This window comes from Dendropsophus ebraccatus, assembly GCF_027789765.1.
Source record: "Dendropsophus ebraccatus isolate aDenEbr1 chromosome 6 unlocalized genomic scaffold, aDenEbr1.pat SUPER_6_unloc_1, whole genome shotgun sequence".
Taxonomy (NCBI): Eukaryota; Metazoa; Chordata; class Amphibia; order Anura; family Hylidae; genus Dendropsophus; species Dendropsophus ebraccatus.
In genome coordinates, this window is record NW_027208415.1 from 40850 (window position 1) to 64616 (window position 23767).

General features: G+C 42.5%; 1 protein-coding gene across 1 annotated transcript in view; it reads right to left on the reverse strand.

The window, feature by feature from the left end:
• Positions 1–1614: 1614 nt before the first annotated feature.
• PPIL4 (peptidylprolyl isomerase like 4) overlaps positions 1615–23767 on the reverse strand; it is a 158749-nt gene continuing 136596 nt past the window's right edge. The window contains exons 12-13 of the mRNA XM_069955649.1: positions 23559–23694; positions 1615–1934 (exon numbers count right to left, since the gene is read on the reverse strand). Of these exons, the coding sequence (XP_069811750.1) occupies positions 1719–1934; positions 23559–23694 (352 nt within the window). The 3' untranslated portion in view covers positions 1615–1718. The remainder of the gene's footprint in view (positions 1935–23558; positions 23695–23767) is intronic.

Consider the following 23767-nt stretch of genomic DNA (forward strand, 5'->3'; position numbering starts at 1 on the left):
ATCCTCAGAGCTGGTCATTTTCCTTTTCATTTTTTTTACTCCAAATTTTTTGTATATTTTGTTTATACATAGTAGGGATGTACTGAACAAAAATTAGAACAAAAATACAATAGCTTTATGCTAAAAACATTCATTAGAGATGGGAGAATGGGGGAAAGACTGCAACTAACGCTTTTCCCCCTTTTATTTGCATGGGTTTTGCATAAAGCTAATACATATTTTCGTTCTGCTGCTTGTATATTTTATTTAAGCCTCCCATGCAAGAACGAAATATACAAAAAAAGACAGCAATTTTTTTTTTTTTTTCTGTGAGCTACGGTATAACTAACAGCTGAACGATTATTCAGCTGTCAGTTATTCAAAGATATTGTACAAAACAAGAAGGGGATTTATTGTGCTCAAGTATATAACTTAGAAACATCAGGATATGGGGGGTCCGGAGAAAAATGGGACCTGTCACTAGAAATCAATAAACTGCAAGTATCCTGCACTGCAGCCCTACCACATCCAGTGTCCAAGGCTCTGTCCATGGGGGGTTATCAGTCAGATATACAGTATGAAGTTATGGATCACTACTGATTGAGGGGGAGAGAAAATCCTTGTGAATATCATGATGATCTTAATTGCCGGGAAGCCCCTTCCTGTCTGAAACCGTACTGTAATTCAATTTAACTGTTATACTGCCACCTACTGGCCAATCTTGTATTACAGTTAGACACTATTAACGTGTCTTCCCTGACGCATTAAATCAGAAAGTTAACGCGTTAGGGATCATGTTGAAAGTGGCTACATCTGTAGTCAAAAAATCGCCCCATTGACTTACATTGGAGTGCAGAAAAGGTCATTTTTTCTCGGTCCCTTTAAGAGGTAGGAGTTAAACAAGCTTAGGTCTGCGGTGCCTAGGGGGGACCCCATCCAGCCCGCACTGAGTTTCATTCCTACCACCTTAGGAAAAAAAGTCATTATTTCGAGGCTTAGAAGTCATTTCTGCAATTCCCATAGAAAATCAACGGCGTCTCTATTCAATTGTGTGGAGCGCATATCAGGTGGGTTTTCTCTGCCGGCTTAAGAGATACACGTGAAACTAAAGCCGATCCTGGGTGCCTAGGGTGCCTGTCATCCAATCCGCTCTGAATTTGATTTCCAGCACATAGTCAAAAGATCGCCCCATTGACTTACATTGGAGTGCAGAAAAGGTCATTTTTTCTCGGTCCCTTTAAAAGGTAGGAGTTAAACAAGCTTAGGTCTGCGGTGCCCAGGGGGGACCCCATCCAGCCCGCACTGAGTTTCATTCCTACCACCTTATATACACCTCCTCATGCTTGGACCATCCATTACAATTAGTAGTAGTAGGGTCCTGTTCACATTATGTTACTGGCCTAGTTAACACATACATGTAACAGAGGCCATGCCTAATGCTAGTGGTATCTATCATCTTTAGCCTATAGCGTGGTCTATACTTTTTTTTTCCAGTACACTGGTGTATACCAAGACACAGAGGCAAAAAAAAAAATTTCAGCTTTTACATCTAACAATGGAAGCCATTGGACATATTTGGCATCTTCATCATTATGTGAACAGTCCTAAGATAGGTAACGCCAACACAATCAAAAGGACTGTATATCAAGATTTTTTATTTACAGAAAAAATAGGATATTTATTGTGAAAAATTTAAGGTTTGGTACAAAAAATTTTTTTAAAAATTTCTTCTTGCCTTTTTAGTCTCTTTCTCGATATTTAACTTTTTCTTTATACTGCTTTGGATTTCTATATTTTCCCCTTTCCCTATCTCTGGCTTGTTCTGTTGAGTTATCTTTGGAGCTTCGAGCACTACTGCAATCCCAAGACTGACTGCCGCTTTTTCTGTGATCCTTCTTTTCACCTTTTCTCTTTTCTCTACAGTAATCGTCTTCATGTCTCCTGTGGCGGTAGTCCTGTTATCAAAATAGAGTATAGGGAGGTTATGCTTGGTAAAAAAAAAAAAATCAAACTGAACAATAATATACAATTAAAGACAAAGGCCTCATGTCCATGTGCTTTTGCAGTCAGCAAAACAACGGACCACAAAATAACAGATGGCCTAAGATGTGCCAAGCCAGGGCTGCCCGCAATCACAGACCCCCAGCCCAGCATCCATAGAGACTAGGCACATGTGGTATTCACGATTGTGTGCATTTGCCCACAGACTGTAAAGGCACCTAAACTGTCCACAACTGCAGACAGCAAATTACAGCAGTGGCTGAGGGGTCTTAGGCAAAATAACAAGAATTGAAAATGTAAATAAATTACATTATTGAAAAACAGAACAAGTAAACTCCAAGCAAAAAAAAAATCTGAAAACTGGGCTTGCCAGACGGGGGACTAAAAAAATAAATAAATTATTACACTTAAGTTTAAAAAAAATATGACATAACCCCTCCCCAATTAACCCTTTGAGTACCAAGCCCAAAATGACCCAGTGGAACGCACCAATTTTCATGTTTTAGTTGTTTTTTCCTCCTCCCCTTCTAAGAGCTCTAGCACTTTCATTTTTCTATCTACAGCTCCATTAAGGCCTTGTTTTTTTCAGGAATAGGTGTACTTTGTAATGGCGTCTTTCATTCTAGCATAACATGTATGACAGAACCCAAAAATATTATTTATGAAAATGGTGAAATCATATAAAAGGATTTTTGGGGGTTCCTGTGTCTACGTTATGCACTATACAGTAAAAGTGACATGATACCATTCTTCTTTGGGTCAGTCCGAACACAACCATATGTAGGTTGTTTTTTGCAATTAATTATTAATAAAATGGTCCTATTGTGACCCTTATCACTGTTTTATTTTTCACCTACGGGGCTGTATAGGGTGTCATTTTTTGCGCCATGATCTCTAGTTTTTATGAATACCATATTTGTGTAGCTTAGACGTTTTGATCACTTTTTATTATATATATATATTTAATAAAAAGTGATCAAAACGGCTAAGCTACACAAATATGGTATTAATAAAAACTAGAGATCATGGCGTAAAAAATGACATATATATATATATATATATATATGTAACAAAGAATCTGCAATTCTGGTGTTTTTAACTTTTCCTTTACAGCATTCGCCGTACGGGATGATGATTGTTATATTTTAACCCTTAGAGGACCCGGACAATTTAAATTTTTGCATTTTCGTTTTTTCCTCCTTGCACTTGCATTTTTCCACCTAGAGACCCACATGAGCCCTTATTTTTTGCGTTACTAATTGTACTTTGTAATAACAGGCTGAATTTTTGCATAAAGTACACTGCAAAACCAGAAAAAAATTCAAGGTGTGGTGAAATTGAAATGAAAAAACGCATTTCTTTTATTTGGGGGGTATGTGTTTTTACGCCATTCGCCTTGGGGTAAAACTGACTTGTTATATATGTTCCTCAAGTTGTTACGATTAAAACGATATATAACATGTATAACTTTTTTTGTATCGGATGGCCTGTAAAAAATTCAAACCATTGTTAACAAATATACATCACTTAAAATCGCTCCATTCCCAGGCTTATAGCGCTTTTATCCTTTGGTCTATGGGGCTGTGTCAGGTGTCATTTTTTGCGCCATGATGTGTTCTTTCTATCGGTACCTGGATTGCGCATATACAAATTTTTGATCGCTTTTTATTACAATTTTTCTGGATTTGATGCAACCAAAAATGCGCAATTTTGCACTTTGGGATTTTTTTGCGCTCACACCGTTTACCGTGCGAGATCAGGGATGTGATTAATTAATAGTTAGGGCGATTACGCACGCGGTGATAGCAAACATGTTTGTTTATTTATTTTTTTATTTACTTTTATTTATAACCTGGGAAAAGGGGGGTGATTCTGACTTTTATTAGGGGAGGGGGCTTTTTACTATTAACAACACTTTTTTTTTTACTTTAACACTTATACTAGAAGCCCCCCTAGGGGACTTCTAGTATATACACTGTGATCTCTCATTGAGATCTCTGCAGCATAGATATGCTGCAGAGATCCATGAGATCGGCACTCATTTGCTTTCGGCTGCTGCAGCCGGAAACAAACGAGTGCCGAGCCGGGGACGGCGCCATCTTGGAGCGGTCCCCGGCCGGCTTCAGTATCGACAACGTCCCGGAGGAGCGATCTCCCCACTATACCACCAACGATCATATGCAGCTGGTAATCGGAGGCAGCTGTCATCTTTGACAGCTGCCTCCGATTACCTGATTAACGTCATGGCGATCGGACCGTGCCCGCTAATAGCCGCGATCCCGGGCTACATGAGGCACCCGGGATCGCAGCCCCGCTCTGAGCGCGGGGAGGCGGCCCTGGACGTAAGGGTACGTCCAGGGTCGCCTAAGGGTTAATAGATCAGACAATTACGCACGCTACGGTATATAATATGTTCACTTGTTTATTTTTATATGTTGTATTTATAAAATGCGATAGGGGGGTGATTTTGATCTTTACTCGGGGAAGGGGCTTTGGGGTATTTTTAAAAAGTCCCCCCACCCCCATTTAGCGTTTTCCTGGAGGACTTTTACATGCAATCAATAGATTGCATACACTGATCATTGCTATGCCATAGGATTGATCAGTGTTATTGGCGCTCTGCTCATTGAGCCTGCCTCAGACCCCTCAATCCTCCACTAGGAAGTGAAGTAAACTCTTACCTAAAGACTGTTGACCCCAGGTTGCTCTGTGGAAGCCATTTTGTGATGATTACATCATCAAGAGGGAGGCGGGTCTAAGCCCTGTTGAGTCAGCCTCCCTTTGTCAGATGACACAAGTTGCTCATCTCCCATCTGCCCATCTAACAGTTTTTCAGAGTCAGTTAGACATCACAGAAGACAAAGTGCATCATGGGAAAGCCCAAACCAGGAAGTAAAGAAAAAAATGAAGCCAAAAATTGGAGCTACAGGGACCTGCAAACAGCGGGAAATTCTAATAGACAGACTCCAGAGGGATGGTGAATGTAAAAAATATGTTTGGTTTCCTTATCAGCAACGGAGTACCCCTTTAATGGGTTAAATATCATTGAATCATTATGTGAAACAAAAACCCCAAAAACTAAATAAAACCAATGAATTTGTGGAATAGTCTAAGGGCCCTATTCCACCGGACGATTATCGTTCGCATAATCGTTAACGATTAACGATCTCAAACGACCGCTATTGCGAAAGACCTGAAAAGTTCACTCATTTCCATGGAACAATAATAGTTACTTATGATCGTATTTGCGATTGTTTTTTCTTCGCTATTGCGTTCGTATCTACTGCGAACGACCGAACGATGTCTTATTCAATGTGAACGATTTGCGAACGTTTTGCGAATGAGCAACGATAAAAATAGGTCCAGGTCTTATAAAGCGATCAATGATTTCTCGTTCGGTCGGTAATCATTAACTGCATTTAAACCGAACGATTATCGTTTAGATTCAAAAGATTTAACGATAATCTGAACGATAATCGTCCGGTGGAACCTCTACCTCTTCTGTGCCCACTATATAGTTATTGTTGTGTATGAAATATGGGACATACTTTGCCACCACCAAACAAGAATCCAGGACAACCTCAATTCTTTCACAGAGATTAAGCATTTACTGTCCCAGAGACAGCAAATGATAACAGCCCCAATACAGTGCATTGTTAAAGTTTTGGGCCTTTTGCCACATTTCAGGCTTCAAACATAGATATAAAATGTTATTTTTTTTGTAAAGAATAAAGAAGTGGGACACAATCGTGAAGTGGAACGAAATTTATTGAATCTTTTAAACTTTTTTTAACAAATATAAAACTGAAAAGCGGGCCGTGAAATATTATTCGGCCCCTTTACTTTCAGTGCAGCAAACTCACTCCAGAAGTTCAGTGAGGATCTCTAAATGATCCAATGTTCTCCTAAATGACTGATTATGATAAATAGAATCCACCTGTGTGTAATCAAGTCTCCGTATAAATGCACCTGCTCTGTGATAGTCTGAGGGTTCTGTTTAAAGCGCAGAGAGTATCATGAAGACCAAGGAACACACCAGGCAGGTCTGAGATACTTTTGTGGAGAAGTATAAAGTGGATTTGTATACAAAAACATTTCCCAAGTTTTAAACATCTCAAGGAGCACTGTGCAAGCGTTCATATTGAAATGAAAGGAGTATCAGAAGAACTGCAAATATAACAAAACCCAGACGTCTCTCTAACTTTCCTCTCAAACAAGGAGAAGACTGATCAGAGATGCAGCCAAGAGGCCCATGATCACTCTGGATGAACTGCAGAGATCTACAGCTGAGGTGGGAGAGCCTGTCTGTAGGACAACAATCAGTCGTACATCTGGCCTTTATGGAAGAGTGGCAAGAAGAAAGCCATTTCTCAAAGATATCCATAAAAAGTCTTGTTTAAAGTTTGTCACAAGCCACTTGGGTGACACACCAAAACATGGGGAATAAGGTGCTCTGTTCATATAAAACCAAAATTAAACTTTTTGGCCACATATGTTTGGCGTAAAAGCAACACAGCTATTCACCATGAACACACCATGCCCACTGTCAAACATGGTGGTGGCAGCAGCATCATGGTTTTTGCCTGCTTTTCTTCAGCAGAGACAGGTAAGATGGTTAAAATTCATAGGAAGATGGGCGGAGCCAAATACAGGACCATTCTGGAAGAAAACCTGTTCAAGTCTGAAAAAAACTGGAGACTGGGATGGAGATTTATCTTCCAACAAGACAATGGTCAAAAACATAAATCTAAATCTACAATGGAATGGTTAACAAACGTATCCAGGTGTTATGAGGGGGTTTTGATAAGTCTTTGGCTTTACCAAGAAAGAAACGAAATAAGAAGATGAAACTTCACATTTATTCCACATAGTCTCCACTGATGTCAGCACACTTCTTACATCGGTATTCCAAGTTCTGTAAGCCTTGCACAAAGAATTTTGTTTGTGCCCCAAACCAGTCGTCATGGTACCCTTGAGGTCTTTGTTCAGGTTTGGAAACAGGATAGTCGGAGAGAGCTAGATCTGTTGAATAAGGTGGGTGGTCAACCAGCTAAAAGCCTAGCTCCACCAGTTTTGCCATGGTCGCTTGTGCAGTGTGAGCAGTCTTGCAGAAACAAGGTTTCCTTTGGACAGCTTGCCACACCTTTTAGTCTTCAGAGCTGCCTTACATTGAACTTTTGGACCAATGGAATACCTGGCATTGAAGGTGGAACCATTTTGAAGGAGCACTACCAAGATACCCTCCTTATCCCAGACACAGACGTCATCACCTTAGTGGCTGATATTTGCACCCTGAACTTCTTTGGACGAGGAGAACAAATAAAAATACAAATAAATCCAGGTCTCATCCATAGTGACCATTTCATCCAGGAAGTTCTTATCAGTTCGCAAATGCTGACAAATGTACCGGGAAGTTTTCACTCGCATGCTTTTCTGAACTGTTGTAAAACATTTGGGGACCCATTTTGCAGATAGCTTCTTCATGTTGAAATGTTCATGGATAATGATAAAAACACATTCACGAAAAATCCCCATGATGTCTGCTATTCCTTTAGCTGAAATTCGCTGATTCTCCAGTATGAGGTTGTGCACACTATCAACGATCTCCAGAACAACAACAACAACGTCCTCATCCAGGACGTTTCTCATCATTGGTGCTGAAGTGGCCTGTTTTAAATTTGGCAATGCAGCTCTTAACTGCAGAATATGAAGGGCACTTCTATTCTACGACATATCACCATGACTATCCTTTGCGGACTTTCTTTGCAGAAAAAAGAATTGTATCATTCCTCTGTTCCCATTTGCTGTGAATAGACTCCGCCATTTTGTTTTTCTGCTTGCCTAGATCACTGTTGCCATAAGCTACATACACAAAATTTGGAAAACATACATTAGACAGATAAGGCTTTAATTTGATGTGACATTCGTTACCATAGAAACAAAAAAAGAACACAAAGCCAAAGACTTATCATCAGCCCCTCGTAGAATGGACAAGTCAAAGTCCAGACCTGAATCCAATCGAAAATCTGTGGAAAGAGCTAAAAACTGCTGTTCACAAACGTTCTCCATCCAACCTCACTGAGCTACAGCTGTTTTTGCAAGGAAGAATGGGCAAGAATTTCAGTCTCTTGATGTGCAAAACTGATAGACACATACCCAAAACAACTTGCAACTGTGATTGCAGCAAAAGGTGGCGCTACAAAGTATTAACGCAAGGGGGCTGAATAATTTTGCATGCTTAATTTTTCAGTTTTATATTTGGTAAAAAATGGTTTAAAAAGGCCCAATAAATATCTTTCCACTTAACAATTGTGTCCCACTTGTTGATTCTTCAAAAAAATATAAAATTTTATATCTTCATGTTTGAAGCCTGAAATGTGGCAAAAGTGAAAAGGCACTGTACATAAAATACCCAGAATATAAATTATCATTTGCTGTCTCTGGGACTGAAATCCAAATAAATGCTTTATCTCTTGGAAATGGCTCATAGAACATTGACCTTACCCAAAGTCACAGGGGAAGCTCAGCTCCCAAATAACTGGCTATACAACTTAGCAGCATTCTTCAGTCATGACAGAGATTGGCTACTCAATACTTCAAACTTCTCTAATTTACAGGTGGAAAAATAACTATCTGAACCTTGGCCTTTACCCACACTTATCCATACTAACATAAAAGACATGCCCCACAAACTCAAATCTATGACAGTTGTGCGCGATACAGTGGCACGCAAACTATTTAGATTGCCCTAAGCCATATCACCATTCCTTCCATCATGGCATATGATAACATTCCCAGAACAGGAACCAAACAAGTTTTTCGCAGTGGGTAGTTAAAAATATTCACCAGCTTATTGACATCAGTGATCCCTGTACAGGACACCTGCTAAGCTGGGAAAGGCTCCACACTAAATACGATTTACCATAGTCGGAAATTTGGCAATTCTACCAAATCAGAAGCCACCTTAACTCTCAGGTGACTTATTACATCTCGCACAACCAGTCTGCGGACTTAAACGCACTGGTTGGCATTAAGGACAATACACACACTCTTTCTGACATACTGTATACAATATGTTAAGAAGAATAGATCAGATGACCTTCCCAAATATGTGTTACATAAGTGGATTCTCCATGATGATGAGGCCCCTGAAAAGATCTTGAAGGGCTGGCATATTCTATAAAATTCTACCCCCCAGGAAGTTTTCAAAGAATCCCAACTTCATATCATCCACAGAGCAATCTATGCATTCAACATTTTAATTAAGGCACACACCTCACACTACCTTAAATCAAATATGTATCCACAATCTGCCCCCCCAAACCGCTTTTAATCCAAGATCTGTCCTTGGGTCCGTTCGGCAGGTGATGCAGTTATTGTCCTAAAATACAACTTTTAAACTTGCAGCCCTGTGTCAAATTGGCATGGCCTAGATTGTCTGTGCCCTAGGCCTGCACCACCTCTCCGTCATTCCTCCCCGCCCTCTTCACCATAAGGCAGGATTTCTCCTTTTCATCACATGTGTGAACACTGCACATGTTCGATCGTTAAGGCACCTGTGCAGTGTTCAGACAGGTGATGAATAGGAGAAATGCTGGCCAGGAGCGTTCCTAATGGTAAAGAGGGCGGGGAGGAGGGACAGGTTTTTTAGGACAATAAGTGGACCCCAGGACAGATCTTGGATTAAAAGCAGCTATCCAAAGGTACAAGCGGTTTGGTGGACAGATTGTGGGTACAGAGTCGCTATAAACACTGCTAGAAATGTAAAGCACCTAAGATGGACTTGCTACATGACTTATGGTCCTGCCCAGAAATAAAAGGACTGTGGGACTGTTCTCAAACACATACAAAGAATTTGGAAGTGTCCAACCACTATATTGCATTTTCCACTCTATTCCCAAAAATCCAGCTATCCCAACTGCAAACCACCATTGTTCTACAAGCCTCTATCTGGTGCTACTAATAAAAGATTTATTCTACACCACTGGATCCAAGATTCCATACCCTCCTTCCCTGAACTACAACAAAAGGTTAAACATGTTATGCATATGGAATACCTACTCAGGTGCCAAATCTTTCTTCACGAGAAATGGAGATCTCTCATTGATCTGCTTTATAGCAAGGAAGAAAAACGTTATCGTTATTGTTGTTCTTCTTACAGTCCTTTTACTGATTCTTTATGGTTTTGGTTATCATCTATGGAAAAAACCTCTGTCAGCTCTGTCCTGACAGGCTGTACATGACTATGTTCTCATTGTACCTAAAATATTTCCATGTACTACTTGTTATTTTTGTATCTGCTTGAGGTGCCAATAAATATAAATTAAAAACAAAAACAAAACATGGCTGTCCTGAATTTTTACCTGGCGTTGACAAAGAGTTTCCCATATTTATTACAGAACAATTATAACTATATAAAGGGAAAGCCTATATGGAGTATACAGGGGACATTATTCGTAAAGGGCATTATTACTATATAAAAATATAATTCGATGTAATCTGAGTCGTCCTACAGGAGAGCAACAAGTTAACATTTTAGACAGCTAATAGGGGTATTACACTGTTCCACAATACATGTTAAATCCTCCCTTTTTTAAGCTATATTTCTCTGATGACCTCATAAATTTGATGGTGGCGCAAACAAACTTGTACGTGCACCAATTTATAGGCGAGAACCCCTCCTCTTCTTTTGCTAAGCCCATGGCGTGGACCCCTGTTGATGGAGCGGAAGTGAAAAAATTTGGGGGGCTCCTGCTGCACATGGGCCTAGTAAAAAAAAACCTATTCGGCATTACTGCAGTAGGGATATTATATATAAAACCCAAATTTGCAGTATGGCCATGGGATGGCTTCGAAATAAAGCCATCCTAAAATTCTTGCATTATAGTGGGATAATCCCTCATATGGCCTTTTCAAATTAAGGCTGGTCATAGATCATTTCTCATCCAATTTTGCTGTGATGTATATCCCAGAGAAATATATCTCAGTAGATGAGTCCCTCCTGAGCTTCAAAGGAAGGCTTCTTTTCTGCCAGTACCTTTCCAATAAGAAATCACAGCATGGCGTGAAATTCTACAAATTCTAAGAGTACCTCAGGGTACACTTACAGATTAAGGCTGGGTTCACACTACGTATATTTCAGTCAGTATTGTGGTCCTCATATTGCAACCAAAACCAGGAGTGGATTAAAAACACAGAAAGGATCTGTTCACACAATGTTGAAATTGAGTGGATGGCCGCCATATAACAGTAAATAACTGCCATTATTTCAATATAACAGCCGTTGTTCTAAAATAACAGCAAATATTTGCCATTAAATGGCAGCCATCGACTCAATTTCAACATTGTGTGAACAGATCCTGTGTTTTTAATCCACTCCTGGTTTTGGTTGCAATATGAGGACCACAATACTGACTGAAATATACGTAGTGTGAACCCAGCCTTAGACTGTATGAAGGAAGGGACACCTGAATTCAACCCACAGAATGCCCCCCCCCCCCCCAATCCTCAGAGTTATGGTGCGTTTACACAGACAGATTTATCTGACAGATTTTGGAAGCCAAAGCCTGGAATGGATTTGAGAAGAGAAGAAATTTCAGTCTTTCCTTTATGACCTGTTCTCTGTTTATAGTTTGTTCCTGGTTTTGGCTTAAAAAATCTGTCAGATAAATCTGTCTGTGTAAACGCACCATTAGTGGGAAGATTGTTTGGGAACTGATCTTCCCACTGGTGGATAAAAGGTTACCACCTGTACGGGGATAACATCTATACCAGCATCCCCCTCTTCTGATCCCTCGATGCACGAGCTACCGTAGCTTGTGGCATGATTCGGAAAAACCAACGAGGCCTCCCAAGTCAAGCCGGTAAGACAACCGATGCCAAAGGGTGAAAGTAGGGCTGGGCGATAATGGCCTGAAATCAATATCGCGGTTTATCGCACATGTAGCCGCGGTAACGATAATTTAACGATAATTATGACACGCCCCTTTTTGCAAACCACAACCACTTGCCATGCCAAACTGGCGATATTTTGATTAGAAAAAGTAAAAAAGAACTGAGCAGCAACCCATGGTTACTTGCATCAGAGTCTATTATCTAGTCTATTATCATTATTACTATTTGTCATTATTAGGGGGTCTCAGCAGAGCCCTGGACGTGTATATACAGGTATACAGCCTCTACAGGATTGTATACACAGAGGGTCATATAGAAATACATGTGTATAACTATATGGGGTGGGTGGGGGGGGTGGATAGGTGTATATGACTATATAGGGGGGGGGGGGGGATGGATTGGGGTGTATTACTATACAGGAGGTACATAGGGATAGAAGTGTATGACTATATGGGGGGGTGGATCGGGGTGTATTACTATACAGGAGGTACATAGGGATGGGGTAGAGGACTATATATGGGAGTACAAAGGGATAGGGGTGTATGACTATACAGGGGGCACATAAGGATAGGGGTGTATGACTATACAGGGGGCACATAAGGGTAGGGGCGGATAGGGGTGTATGACTATACAGGGGAGTGGACAGTGATGTATGACTATACAGGGGGGGCAGACAGGGGTGTATGACTATACGGGGGGGGCGGACAGGGGTGTATGACTATACGGGGGGCAGACAGGGGTGTATGACTATACAGGGGGGGGAAAAAGGGGTGTATGACTATACAGGGGGGCGGACAGGGGTGTATGACTATACAGGGGGCAGACAGGGGTGTATGACTATGTGGGGGGGCAGACAGGGGTGTATGACTATGTGGGGGGCAGACAGGGGTGTATGACTATACGAGGGGGATAGGGGTGTATGACTATTCGAGGGGGGGGGGGCGGACAGGGGTGTATGACTATACGGGGGGGATAGGGGTGTATGACTATACAGGGAGGACGGACAGGAGTGTATGACTATACAGGGAGGGCGGACATGGGTGTATGACTATACAGGGAGGGCGGCCAGGAGTGTATGACTATACAGGGAGGGCGGACAGGGGTGTATGACTATACTGGGGGGCAGATAGGAGTGTGTCACTATACAGGGGTGTATGACTATACGGGGGGATAGGGATAGGGGTGTATGACTATACAGGGAGGGCGGACAGGAGTGTATGACTATACAGGGAGGGCGGACAGGGGTGTATGACTATACCAAGGGGGCAGATAGGGGTGTGTTACTATACAGGGGTGAATGACTGCACAGGGGGGCGGACAGGGGTGTATGACTATACGGGGGGGGGGGGGGGGGGAAACAGGGTTGTATGGCTATACAGGGAGGGCGGACAGGGTTGTATGACAATACCAGGGGGCAGATAGGGGTGAGTTACTATACAGGGGTGTATGACTATACGGAGAGGACGGGGATAGGGGTGTATGGCTATACAGGGAGGACGGATAGGGGTGTATAACTATACAGGGAGGGCGGACAGGGGTGTATGACTATACAGGGAGGGCGGACAGGGGTGTATGACTATACCAGGGGGGGCAGATACGGGTGTGTTACTATACAGGGGTGAATGACTGTACAGGGTAGGGCGGCCAGGGGTGTATGATTATATACCCCTGCTGCAGCCCATTCATTCCTCCTATGTTACAGTCCTGTACTATTGCTGAGGGGACTACAGGTCAGCTGCTCCCAAGTGCTGCTCCTCCACCTTCAGCTATGACATGGCCGTGTCCCTGCACACACAGGACACCGTGTCCAGCACTCGCTGGCCGTGGACGGGACTGGTCTGGGAGGGGGCACCGACACAGTCCCGTCAGAGTGCCCCCCCCCCCCACACACACAACCGGCTGGCGAGCGCTGCACAAGTTGTCCTCTGTGTGCAGGGAGGCCGGCATGTCAGAGCTGGAGGAGGAGCAGCAGCACGTGGGGGCGGCTGTCCTGTACTCCCCTCAGCGTGCAGGGATGCTGGGCGCAAGGACGGGACAGGTGTGGCAGGACGGGGCCGCGGACCAGACGGGTGGAGAGGGCGGACAGGTGCGCGCACGGGGCGGGGAGGGTCGCTTGGACTAGACGTGGGCGGGGCGGGCGGCATTGTCACCTGGGCCCTGCTTCTCCTCCAGCTCCCGCTCCGATACCGGCGTCCCTGCACATGACGTGCAGCGCTTGTGCCGGGATGCTCGTGTGTGTGTGCGTGGGGCTCTGACAGGATGGGCGCAGGCACATAGAAATACAAAAATACCGCAATTACAGTCCTGGCTAAGTTAAAGTCGGTAAACAGATGCCAGTTTTGCGGTATACTGCCCAGCCCTAGGTGAGAGCACAGGCTTTTTCAGTCAAAATATGTTGTTGGTCAAATATAAGGACAAACGTGATGTCCTTATTTTGACCATAATTCACAGGAATAGCACCACCCCTGTCCCTATCCGAGGTACCACAAACAAGGTGCAGAAACCGGATTGTGTTCTAGACTACAATCAGTATATGGGAGGAGTTGATCTATCAGATTAAGTCCTCAAACCATATAACGCCACGAGAAAAACCAGAACATGGCACAAAAAGGTGGCTGTACATCTGGTCCAAACAGCAATGTACAACACATTTGTGCTGTACCCATGTGCCGGCTATCCAGGGAAATACCTTGCATTCCAGGTAGCAGTAAATAAAGCCCTAATATTTGGCAGTCACAGAGAGGGCCCCAGCTCTGCTGGATACGAGGGACCCCGTATGGTACCAGGGCAACATTTTCCAGGTGAAGTCCCCCACACTGGAAAAAAGGGGAGATATCAGAAGAAGTGGAGAGTGTGCCATAAAAGGGGGATCAGAAAGGACACCATTTTCCAGTGTGACACCTGTCCTAATCCTCCTAGCCTCTGCATAAAGGATTGTTTCAAGGCAATACATGACTGGAGTTCTAAATTTTCTAAATTCTTTCCCTTATTTCTACTACTGTTGTCTGCCTCACAAGGGTTTTTTGACTTCCTCTGGATCAACACAGGTTGAATTTGATGGACTTCTGTCCTTTTCAACCTTATAAACTAATAATTGGCATTATAACCACAAATAAATTAAAATTGTCACTTTTCCCCAACTAAATAGGTATGGCCCCAATTCCCATTAGAGGCTTGCCATGTTGCATTTACAAAGCCCCAGTGCTGCCAAGACAGTGAAAATCCCCCTCAACCCCATTCTAGAAACGACATCCCTTAAGGAATCTAACGGGTGCTGCGGGGATATGGACCCCTTGGTGATGGGCACATTTGTGCTGTGAAAATGAAAAAGAAATTTTTTTTTTCATTTTCACAGCACATGTTCTACATATGTGCGAGTCATCAGTGGGGTCCATGTGTTCACTGCACCCCTTGTTAAATTCCTTGAGAGGTGTAGTTTCCAAAATGTGGTTACTTGTGGGGGGTTTCCACTGTCCTGGCAGCACAGGGGCTTTGTAACTGCAACATGGCCTCCATCCTCCATTCCAGCCTCTAAATGGCACTTTGTCCCATTAGTGGCTTACCCTGCACCCGCATGGCGCTTTGTGTCCACATTTGGGGTATTTTGGTACTTGGGGGAAATTATCCTACACGTTTTGCTTTCTTTTTTTTTTTTTTTACCCCTTGTAGAAGTAGAAAAAAATCAAGGCTAGACCAACATTTAGTGTAAAAAGTCATTGATCTTGTCTTGATTTTTTCATTTTCACCTTTTATTCACACGTTGTAACAGTGCGGCTGTATTTGGGCTGTAATTGTGCGGCCGTATTTTTGGTGGTTCGTGTGTATGCTTGGAAGTATAGGATATACGGCTGCACAGTGCACACTATGTCTGAATCTACGGCCCTATCGTAAACGGACCCGTAAAAAATGAACAAGACCAATGTTTGCGGCTGAACATGCGGCCGAGGATTGACAGGCGGTCCGTACGGAGTACTTCAAAAATAGCCGGCAATGATGCCGAATGCCGATGCCTCTAATAGTTAATATATTAAATTACTAAAACACATTTTCTTTGTAATCAAGACACTTTCGTTGGTCAATAATTTATTTCTAACGAATCCATCATTTTGCAATTAAATATACTGTTAAAAAAAATAGATATATAAATAAATGTATATTTATCTATATATTTATTTTTTGACAGTATATTGAATTGCACAATGATGGATTCGTTAGAATTAAATTATTGACCAACGAAAGTGAATTTATTTCCACGAAAATGTGTTTTATTCATTAAATATTAATTAGTACAGGAAGCTCTATAAGCCGGTAATTCATATTCCCGGCAATAGAGCATTCTGTACTAATCATCACTTTACTTTAATGAAAACATCAAATGTTTCTTCTAATTATGTTATGACAATAGCATTATTAGAAGAAACTTTTAGAATTATATGTGCGCTCAGCTGATTCGCTGTTCGGCTGAGCGCACATATAATGAACCGGTCCGCAGCACAGTGACTTCATTGTGCTGCGGACCAGCGAAGAGGACACATCGGGACATCGGATGGTGAGTATAGAGCTCTCCCCACCCCCTCCCCGGCACTGCACCCCTCCCAGCAAGGAAGGGGGGTCACTTAACCCCTTCCTTGCTGGGATGGGTGCAGTCTGACATCAGTCTGGCCCCCAGGGGGTTAAGGGGGATGCAATACATCCTCCCTTAACCCCTTGGGGGTCAGACTGTAAGCAGCGATCTGTAAAGATGCTGCATACTGTAAGGAGCACAACACCGCTCACAATGATGGGTGTTGTTCTCCTGTTTGTGTGTTTTTTGTGTGTTTCTCCCTTTTTGTTTTTCAGATATCGGTATCCTGGGGATTACGTCGGATTCCATGGACTACGTCGATGACCAGCGGTTGTTCTTTGAATTTTTTTAATAAAATGGTCAATGAGGGGTGTGGGGGTGTTTTTATTTGAATAAAAAAATATTTTAAACTTGTGTCTTGTCTTTATTTCTTTACTTTATAGACTTAGTAGTGGAAGCCGTCTAATAGACGGAATCCATTACTAAGTTGGGGCCTAGTGTTAGCCGGTATAAAATGGCTAACACTAACCCCCTATTATTACCCCAGTACCCAATGCCACCAGGGGTACTGGGAAGAGCCGGGTGCCAGTGGTCCCGGAGCGTCAATATTGGCGCTCCTGGACCGGGCGGCAGCAGGCTGGTAAGATTTAGGCTGGGGAGGGCCTAAAGCAATGGCTCTTCCCACCCTGGTGTTACCAGGCTGCTGTCGTTTCGTTTTTAACCCGGCTGGTTATAAAAATAGGGGGGACCCTATGCGGGTTTTTTTTTAAATAAATAATAAAAAAAAAACGCATAGGGTCCCCCCTATTTTTATAACCAGCCGGGTTAAAAACCAAACGACAGCAGCCTGGTAACACCAGGGTGGGAAGAGCCATTGGTTTAGGCCCTCCCCAGCCTAAATCTTACCAGCCTGCTGCCGCCCGGTCCAGGAGCGCCAATATTGACGCTCCGGGACCACTGGCACCCGGCTCTTCCCAGTACCCCTGGTGGCATTGGGTACTGGGGTAATAATAGGGGGTTAGTGTTAGCCATTTTATACCGGCTAACACTAGGCCCCAACTTAGTAATGGATTCCGTCTATTAGACGGCTTCCACTACTAAGTCTATAAAGTAAAGAAATAAAGACAAGACACAAGTTTAAAATATTTTTTTATTCAAATAAAAACACCCCCACACCCCTCATTGACCATTTATTAAAAAAATTCAAAGAACAACCGCTGGTCATCGACGTAGTCCATGGAATCCGACGTAATCCCCAGGATACCGATATCTGAAAAACAAAAGGGAGAAACACACAAAAAACACACAAACAGGAGCACAACACCCATCATTGTGAGCGGTGTTGTGCTCCTTACAGTATGCAGCATCTTTACAGATCGCTGCTTACAGTCTGACCCCCAAGGGGTTAAGGGAGGATGTATTGCATCCCCCTTAACCCCCTGGGGGCCAGACTGATGTCAGACTGCACCCATCCCAGCAAGGAAGGGGTTAAGTGACCCCCCTTCCTTGCTGGGAGGGGTGCAGTGCCGGGGAGGGGGTGGGGAGAGCTCTATACTCACCATCCGATGTCCCGATGTGTCCTCTTCGCTGGTCCGCAGCACAATGAAGTCACTGTGCTGCGGACCGGCTCATTATATGTGCCCTCAGCCGAACAGCCAATCAGCTGAGCGCACATATAATTCTAAATGTTTCTTCTAATAATGCTATTGTCATAACATAATTAGAAGAAACATTTGATGTTTTCATTAAAGTAAAGTGATGATTAGTACAGAATGCTCTATTGCCGGGAATATGAATTACCGGCTTATAGAGCTTCCTGTACTAATTAATATTTGATGAATAAAACACATTTTCGTGGAAATAAATTCAGTTTCTTTGTTCAATAATTTAATTCTAACGAATCCATCATTGTGCAATTAAATATACTGTCAAAAAATAAATATATATATAAATATACATTTATTTATATATATATATTTATTTTAACAGTATATTTAATTGCAAAATGATGGAATCGTTTACATTTAATTATTGAACAATAAAAGGGACTTTATTAGACAGAAAATGTGTTTTATTAATTCAATATATTAACCATGAGAGACATCGGCTATAGTGCAGAGGATCGCAAACCCCGGTAATAGCAATTCATGTAAACTGTGTTCCCTGCTTTCCCAGATGCATCCAGAGGTGTTTCCATCACTTTCTTAACATTTTATTTCTTATTTTTAGTTGAACCAGATTTCAAAGTAAATGACCGTATGTTTTGAGCCGCATGTCTATTTTTTCCCACGGCCGGAGTTTCACCCGCACATTTACAGCCGCATAAAAAAAACAGCCGCACAGTTACAGCGTGTGAACACAGCCTCACAAGGGGTTAAAAGATTAAAAAAAAAACGTGTAGAGAAATTTCCCCTGAGTACAAAAATACCCCAAATGTGGACACAAAGCGCCATGCGGGTGCAGGGTAAGCCTCTAAAGGGAAGGCGCGCCATTTGGCTGGTGGAGGCTGGATTTGGCTGGAATGGATTTTGAGGGCCATGTTACATTTAAAAGGCTCCTGTGTTGCCAAGACAGTTTAAACCCCCCACACGTGACCCCATTATGGAAACTACACCCCTCAGGGAATGTAACAAGGGGTGTAGTGAGCATATAGACCCCATTGGTGATGGGCACAAAAATGGAACAATGTGGCGTGAAAATGAAATATTACATTTTTTACACTATAATGTTGGTCTAGCCTTGAATTTTTCATTTTCACAAGGGGTTAAAAAGAAAAAAAAAACTCACAAAATGTGTAGAGCAATTTCCCTTGAGTAAATACCATGCATGTGGACATAAAGCGCCATGTGGGCGCAGGGCAAGCCTCCAAAGGGAAGGAGTGCCATTTGAATTTTGGAGGCTGGATTTGGCCAGAATGGATAATGAACGCCATGTTGCAGTTACTGAGCCCTCGTCCTGCCAAGACAGTAAACCCCCCCACAAGTGACCCCATTCTGGAAACTACACCCCTCAAGGAATCTAACAAGGGGTGCAGGGAGGTTGTGTACCCCTTGATGAGTGGCACATTTGTGCCGTGAAAGTGAAAAAATGAAAGTTTTCGACTTCACGTCACATTGTTCCACATTTGTGCCCGTCACCAGTGAGGTCCATTTGCTCACTGCACCCCTTATTAGATTTGATAGGTGTAGCTTCCAGAATGGGGTCACATGTGGAAGGTTTCCAGTGTTTTGGCAGCGCGAGGGCTTTGTAAATGCGACATGGCCCTTGAAATCCATTCCAGTGAAATTCAGCTTACAAAGGCCAATTGGCGCTCCTTCCCTTTGGAGGCTCGTCCTGCGCCCGCTTGGCACTTTATGTCCACATGTGAGGTATTTCCGTACTCGGGAGAAACTGCGCCACACATTTGGTGTTTTTTTCTTTTATCCCCTTGTAAAAATGAAAAAATTGAAGGCTAGAACAACGTTTTAAAGTAAAAAATTTAATTTTTCCTTTTTCATGCCACATAGTTCTGAAAATCTGTGAAGCACTTGTGGGGTCCAGATGCTCACCGCACCCCTTGTTACATTCCTTGAGGGGTGTAGTTTTCTAAATGGTGTCCCTTTAGGGATGTATTTTATGTTTTGGCACCCCAGAGCCTCTGCCAACCTGAAGTGGTACAGTCAAAAATGACCAAATATAACGGCGGCATTGAAATTCACTAGGCGCTCCTTTGTATCTGAGGCTTGTGGTTGCGTCAAATAGTGCAATAGAGCCACATATGGGATATTTCTATAAACTGTAGAAACTGGGCAATAAATATTGGGGTGCATTTCTCTGGTAATAGGATTACAATTATGAAAGATACTGAATTACAATAAAAGGATTACAATTAAATGGATGTGCTTTTGCAGAGTTTGGGAGGTGCAGTTTCTGAAATAAGGTGCTTTGTGGGGCTTTCTAACATACAGTCCCCTAAAATACACTTGAAGGCCATGTTCACACGCTGTGAACGACCGTTGAGTATTGGCCGGATGATCTTTCCGGCTGCAGGCTTCTGATGCGGGCGCATCAGCGTGTGCCCGCATCAGAACTTCCCACAGCACACAATGAAGCAAACGTCCGGAGCCGCTCGCTTCATTGCGTGAACTGACAAGGTTTCCTACGGCCGCAATTCATTGAATTGCGGCCGAAAAAAACTGAAGTCAGTTGTTTGCGGTGCCACACGGGATCCCGGACGGAGCGTATACGCAGCTGACTCTCATTACCTGCAGCCCCCGAAGAATGATGAGAGCGGGCTCTCTCTGCAGCGCTCCCACTCTCATCAATAACCCGTCAGTACAGGGAACGTATACATACATTCCTATCCATGTATATATACATATTACTGGCGTGAAGGGGTTGAAGTGTCACTGTCGTTTCATTATTATTTATTTATTTATTTTTTTTGCAGAAATCAATAGTTCGGGTGATTTTAAGAAACTTTGTAATTGGGTTTATTAGGCAAATATGCCATTATCTGCATATGTCACGAAAAAAAAAAATCTCAGAATCAGCAGGATAGGTAAAAGCATTCCCAAGTTATTAATGAATAAAGTGACAGAGGTCATATTCATAAAATTTGCCTTAAAGGATACCTGACAGGCTCCCAACCCCCGTTAGAGCGCCCTATACTTACCTAATTGCGCCGGGTCCCGCTTCCTGATGCGGTCGGGTCACAGAGATTTCAGCTCCCAAAGCCCGGCGGGCGCGCTCACAGGAGAGTCCGATGCCCATAGAGAATGACGGAGCATCGGACTCCCCATTCATTCTCTATTCTCCTGTGTGTGCACGCGCCGGGCTTCGGGAGCTGAAATCTCCGTGACCCGACCACATCAGGAAGCGGGACCCGGCATGATTAGGTGAGTATAGGGTGATCTAGCAGGGTTTCAGGAGCCTGTCACCCCGGCACGGGGGGGTGACAGGTCCTCTTTAAGGCCATTTCATGTCGGGTCCTTAACCCTTGCCTCTGCAGCCTTTTTTGGCCTTAATGACCAGGGTCTATTTTTCATATCTGACCTGCCTCTCTTTATGTAGTTATAACTCTGCGGAGCTTTAACTATCGCGGTTATTCTGAGATTGTTTTTTCATGACATATTCCTCTTTATGCTTGTGGTATACTTTGGTTGATACACTGTAATACATTTATTTCCTCTAACACAGCAAATACTGACAAATACAACTCAATATTTATTCTCCTTATTCTAATGTTTCTAGAAATCCCCCAAATGTGACCCCAGTGCGTCACCTGACCCAACCACAGGCCGCAGACATGACAGAGACCTGGTATATTCTGGGGCCTTTTATTATTTCAGTTTTTTTTAATCATTATGCCATATCACAGAGGCTTTGCGGTGCCAAAATATTTGTGTAAGATAAGTTGACGTTTCCATCTGTACCATTCTGAGGGACATGTGACACCCTAATCATTATTTAATTTTTTAATAAACCATATTTTTTAATGAGGTGGTACGAATAAAAAATACAATTTAGCAACTGTTTTTCAAAATAATTTTGTACGCCGTTTACAATACGTTACATATGACACATTATCTTTATTTGTCAGGTCGGTACTATTACAGTGATTTCCATTTTATATAGCTTTTGTTATAGTTTTTGGTATTTATATTAAAAAAACTGTTTGTGTCTTGCATATTGTAAAAGCAGTAATATTTTAATTTTTTCGCCAAAGGAGTTAAAGCGACTTTGTACCCACAATCTGACCTACCTAAACTACTCGTACCTTCAGATAGCTGCTTTTAACCCAAGATCTGTCCTGCGGTCTATTTGGCAGGTGCTGCAGTTATTGTCCTAAAAAAAACAAAACTTTTAAACTTGAAGCCCCGTGCCAAACGGGAGTATCTGTGCCCTAACTTTGCACCACTCCTCCGTCCCTCCTCCCCACCCTCTTCATCATTAGGAATGCCACTGGAACATTTTCTCCATGCTGAACATTGCACAGGTCCTTAATGATACAGCCCATGTGCCGGGCTGCCACAGGTGGTGAATAAGCAATCTGCCTGGAGCATTCCTAATGATGAAGAGGGTGGGGAGGAGGGACAGAGAGGTTGTGCAAAGTTAGGGCACAGATACTCCCGTTTGGCACGGGCTTCAAGTCTAAAAGTATTTTTGTTAGGACAATAACTGCATCACCTGCCTAACGGACCCCAGGACAGATCTTGGATTAAAAGCAGCTATCCGAAAGGTACAAGCGGTTTGGAGAGGGGGGGGGGGGGCAGATTGTGGGTACAGAGTCGTTTTAAGTGAGGGCTTTTTTTTTTGCGGCATAAGCTGACGTTTTTAAAGATACACCTTTTGGGTACATGTGACGTTTTGATAGCTTTTTTCTATATTTTTTAAGGGGCGGGATTAACAAAAGAATGTCATTTTGGTTAGTTTTTTATTTTATTTATGGCGTTAATCAGGCGGGATAATTAATGTAAAGGGTTAATAGACGGGGTCACGTTATAATTTTCAAAATCTAAATCAACAGTAGATGTGATATAAAACAAGTTTGCAATTTACATTCATTATTTTTTTTTACTTATCATGGAAAACATGGCACTTCCTGTTTTTGGACTCTTTATTTTCTCAAAGAGTCAGAAAACATGAAGTCCAGTGTTTCCCAGGCAGTCATGTGATTGATGGACACATTGAACCATGACTCTCTACAAGCCAGACTTCATGTGTTTGGTCTGTTTGTTTTTAACTAGCACAAGTCTAAAAATCTGCCTTCAGGAGACTGGACCTGGCTTTCTGGTAAGTTTAGCTTTGTTTTACAGCATGATAACAAGAAAAAAAATAATGAATGTATACTGCAAACTTGCTTTATATCACATCTACTGTTGATTTAGATTTTGAAAGTTATAATGACAGTGACACTTTAAATTTTATTATGGCCCCTTGAAGTAAAATAATATGACAGTCGAGCTCTCCAAAAAAGGTTGTACACCCCGGTATAAGGTGTAAGGGCAATTTTAGAACAAAATAACATTAATGCGCATGTAAAAGTATGCAAAACAGTTCCCAATCAATGATGGCTCTGATGCTTAGTGCACATTGGGTGAATGGGGCTGTGCAGGGAAAGAGCTTCAAGCAGTAATACCTTTGATTTCTTCATTCTTTTGTCATTTCCATCTTCATCATCAGAGTAGTGGCGTTTCTTTTCCTTTTTGTGCTTATGTTGCTGATCACTATTTTTGTCCTCTACATCGTTATCCAATACCAGCTCGTATTTGCTGCTAAGATAGTTAAGAACCGTTTCAACAAGGAAAGAAACAAGAAACAAGGAACAAGAACAAGGAAAACCTGTGC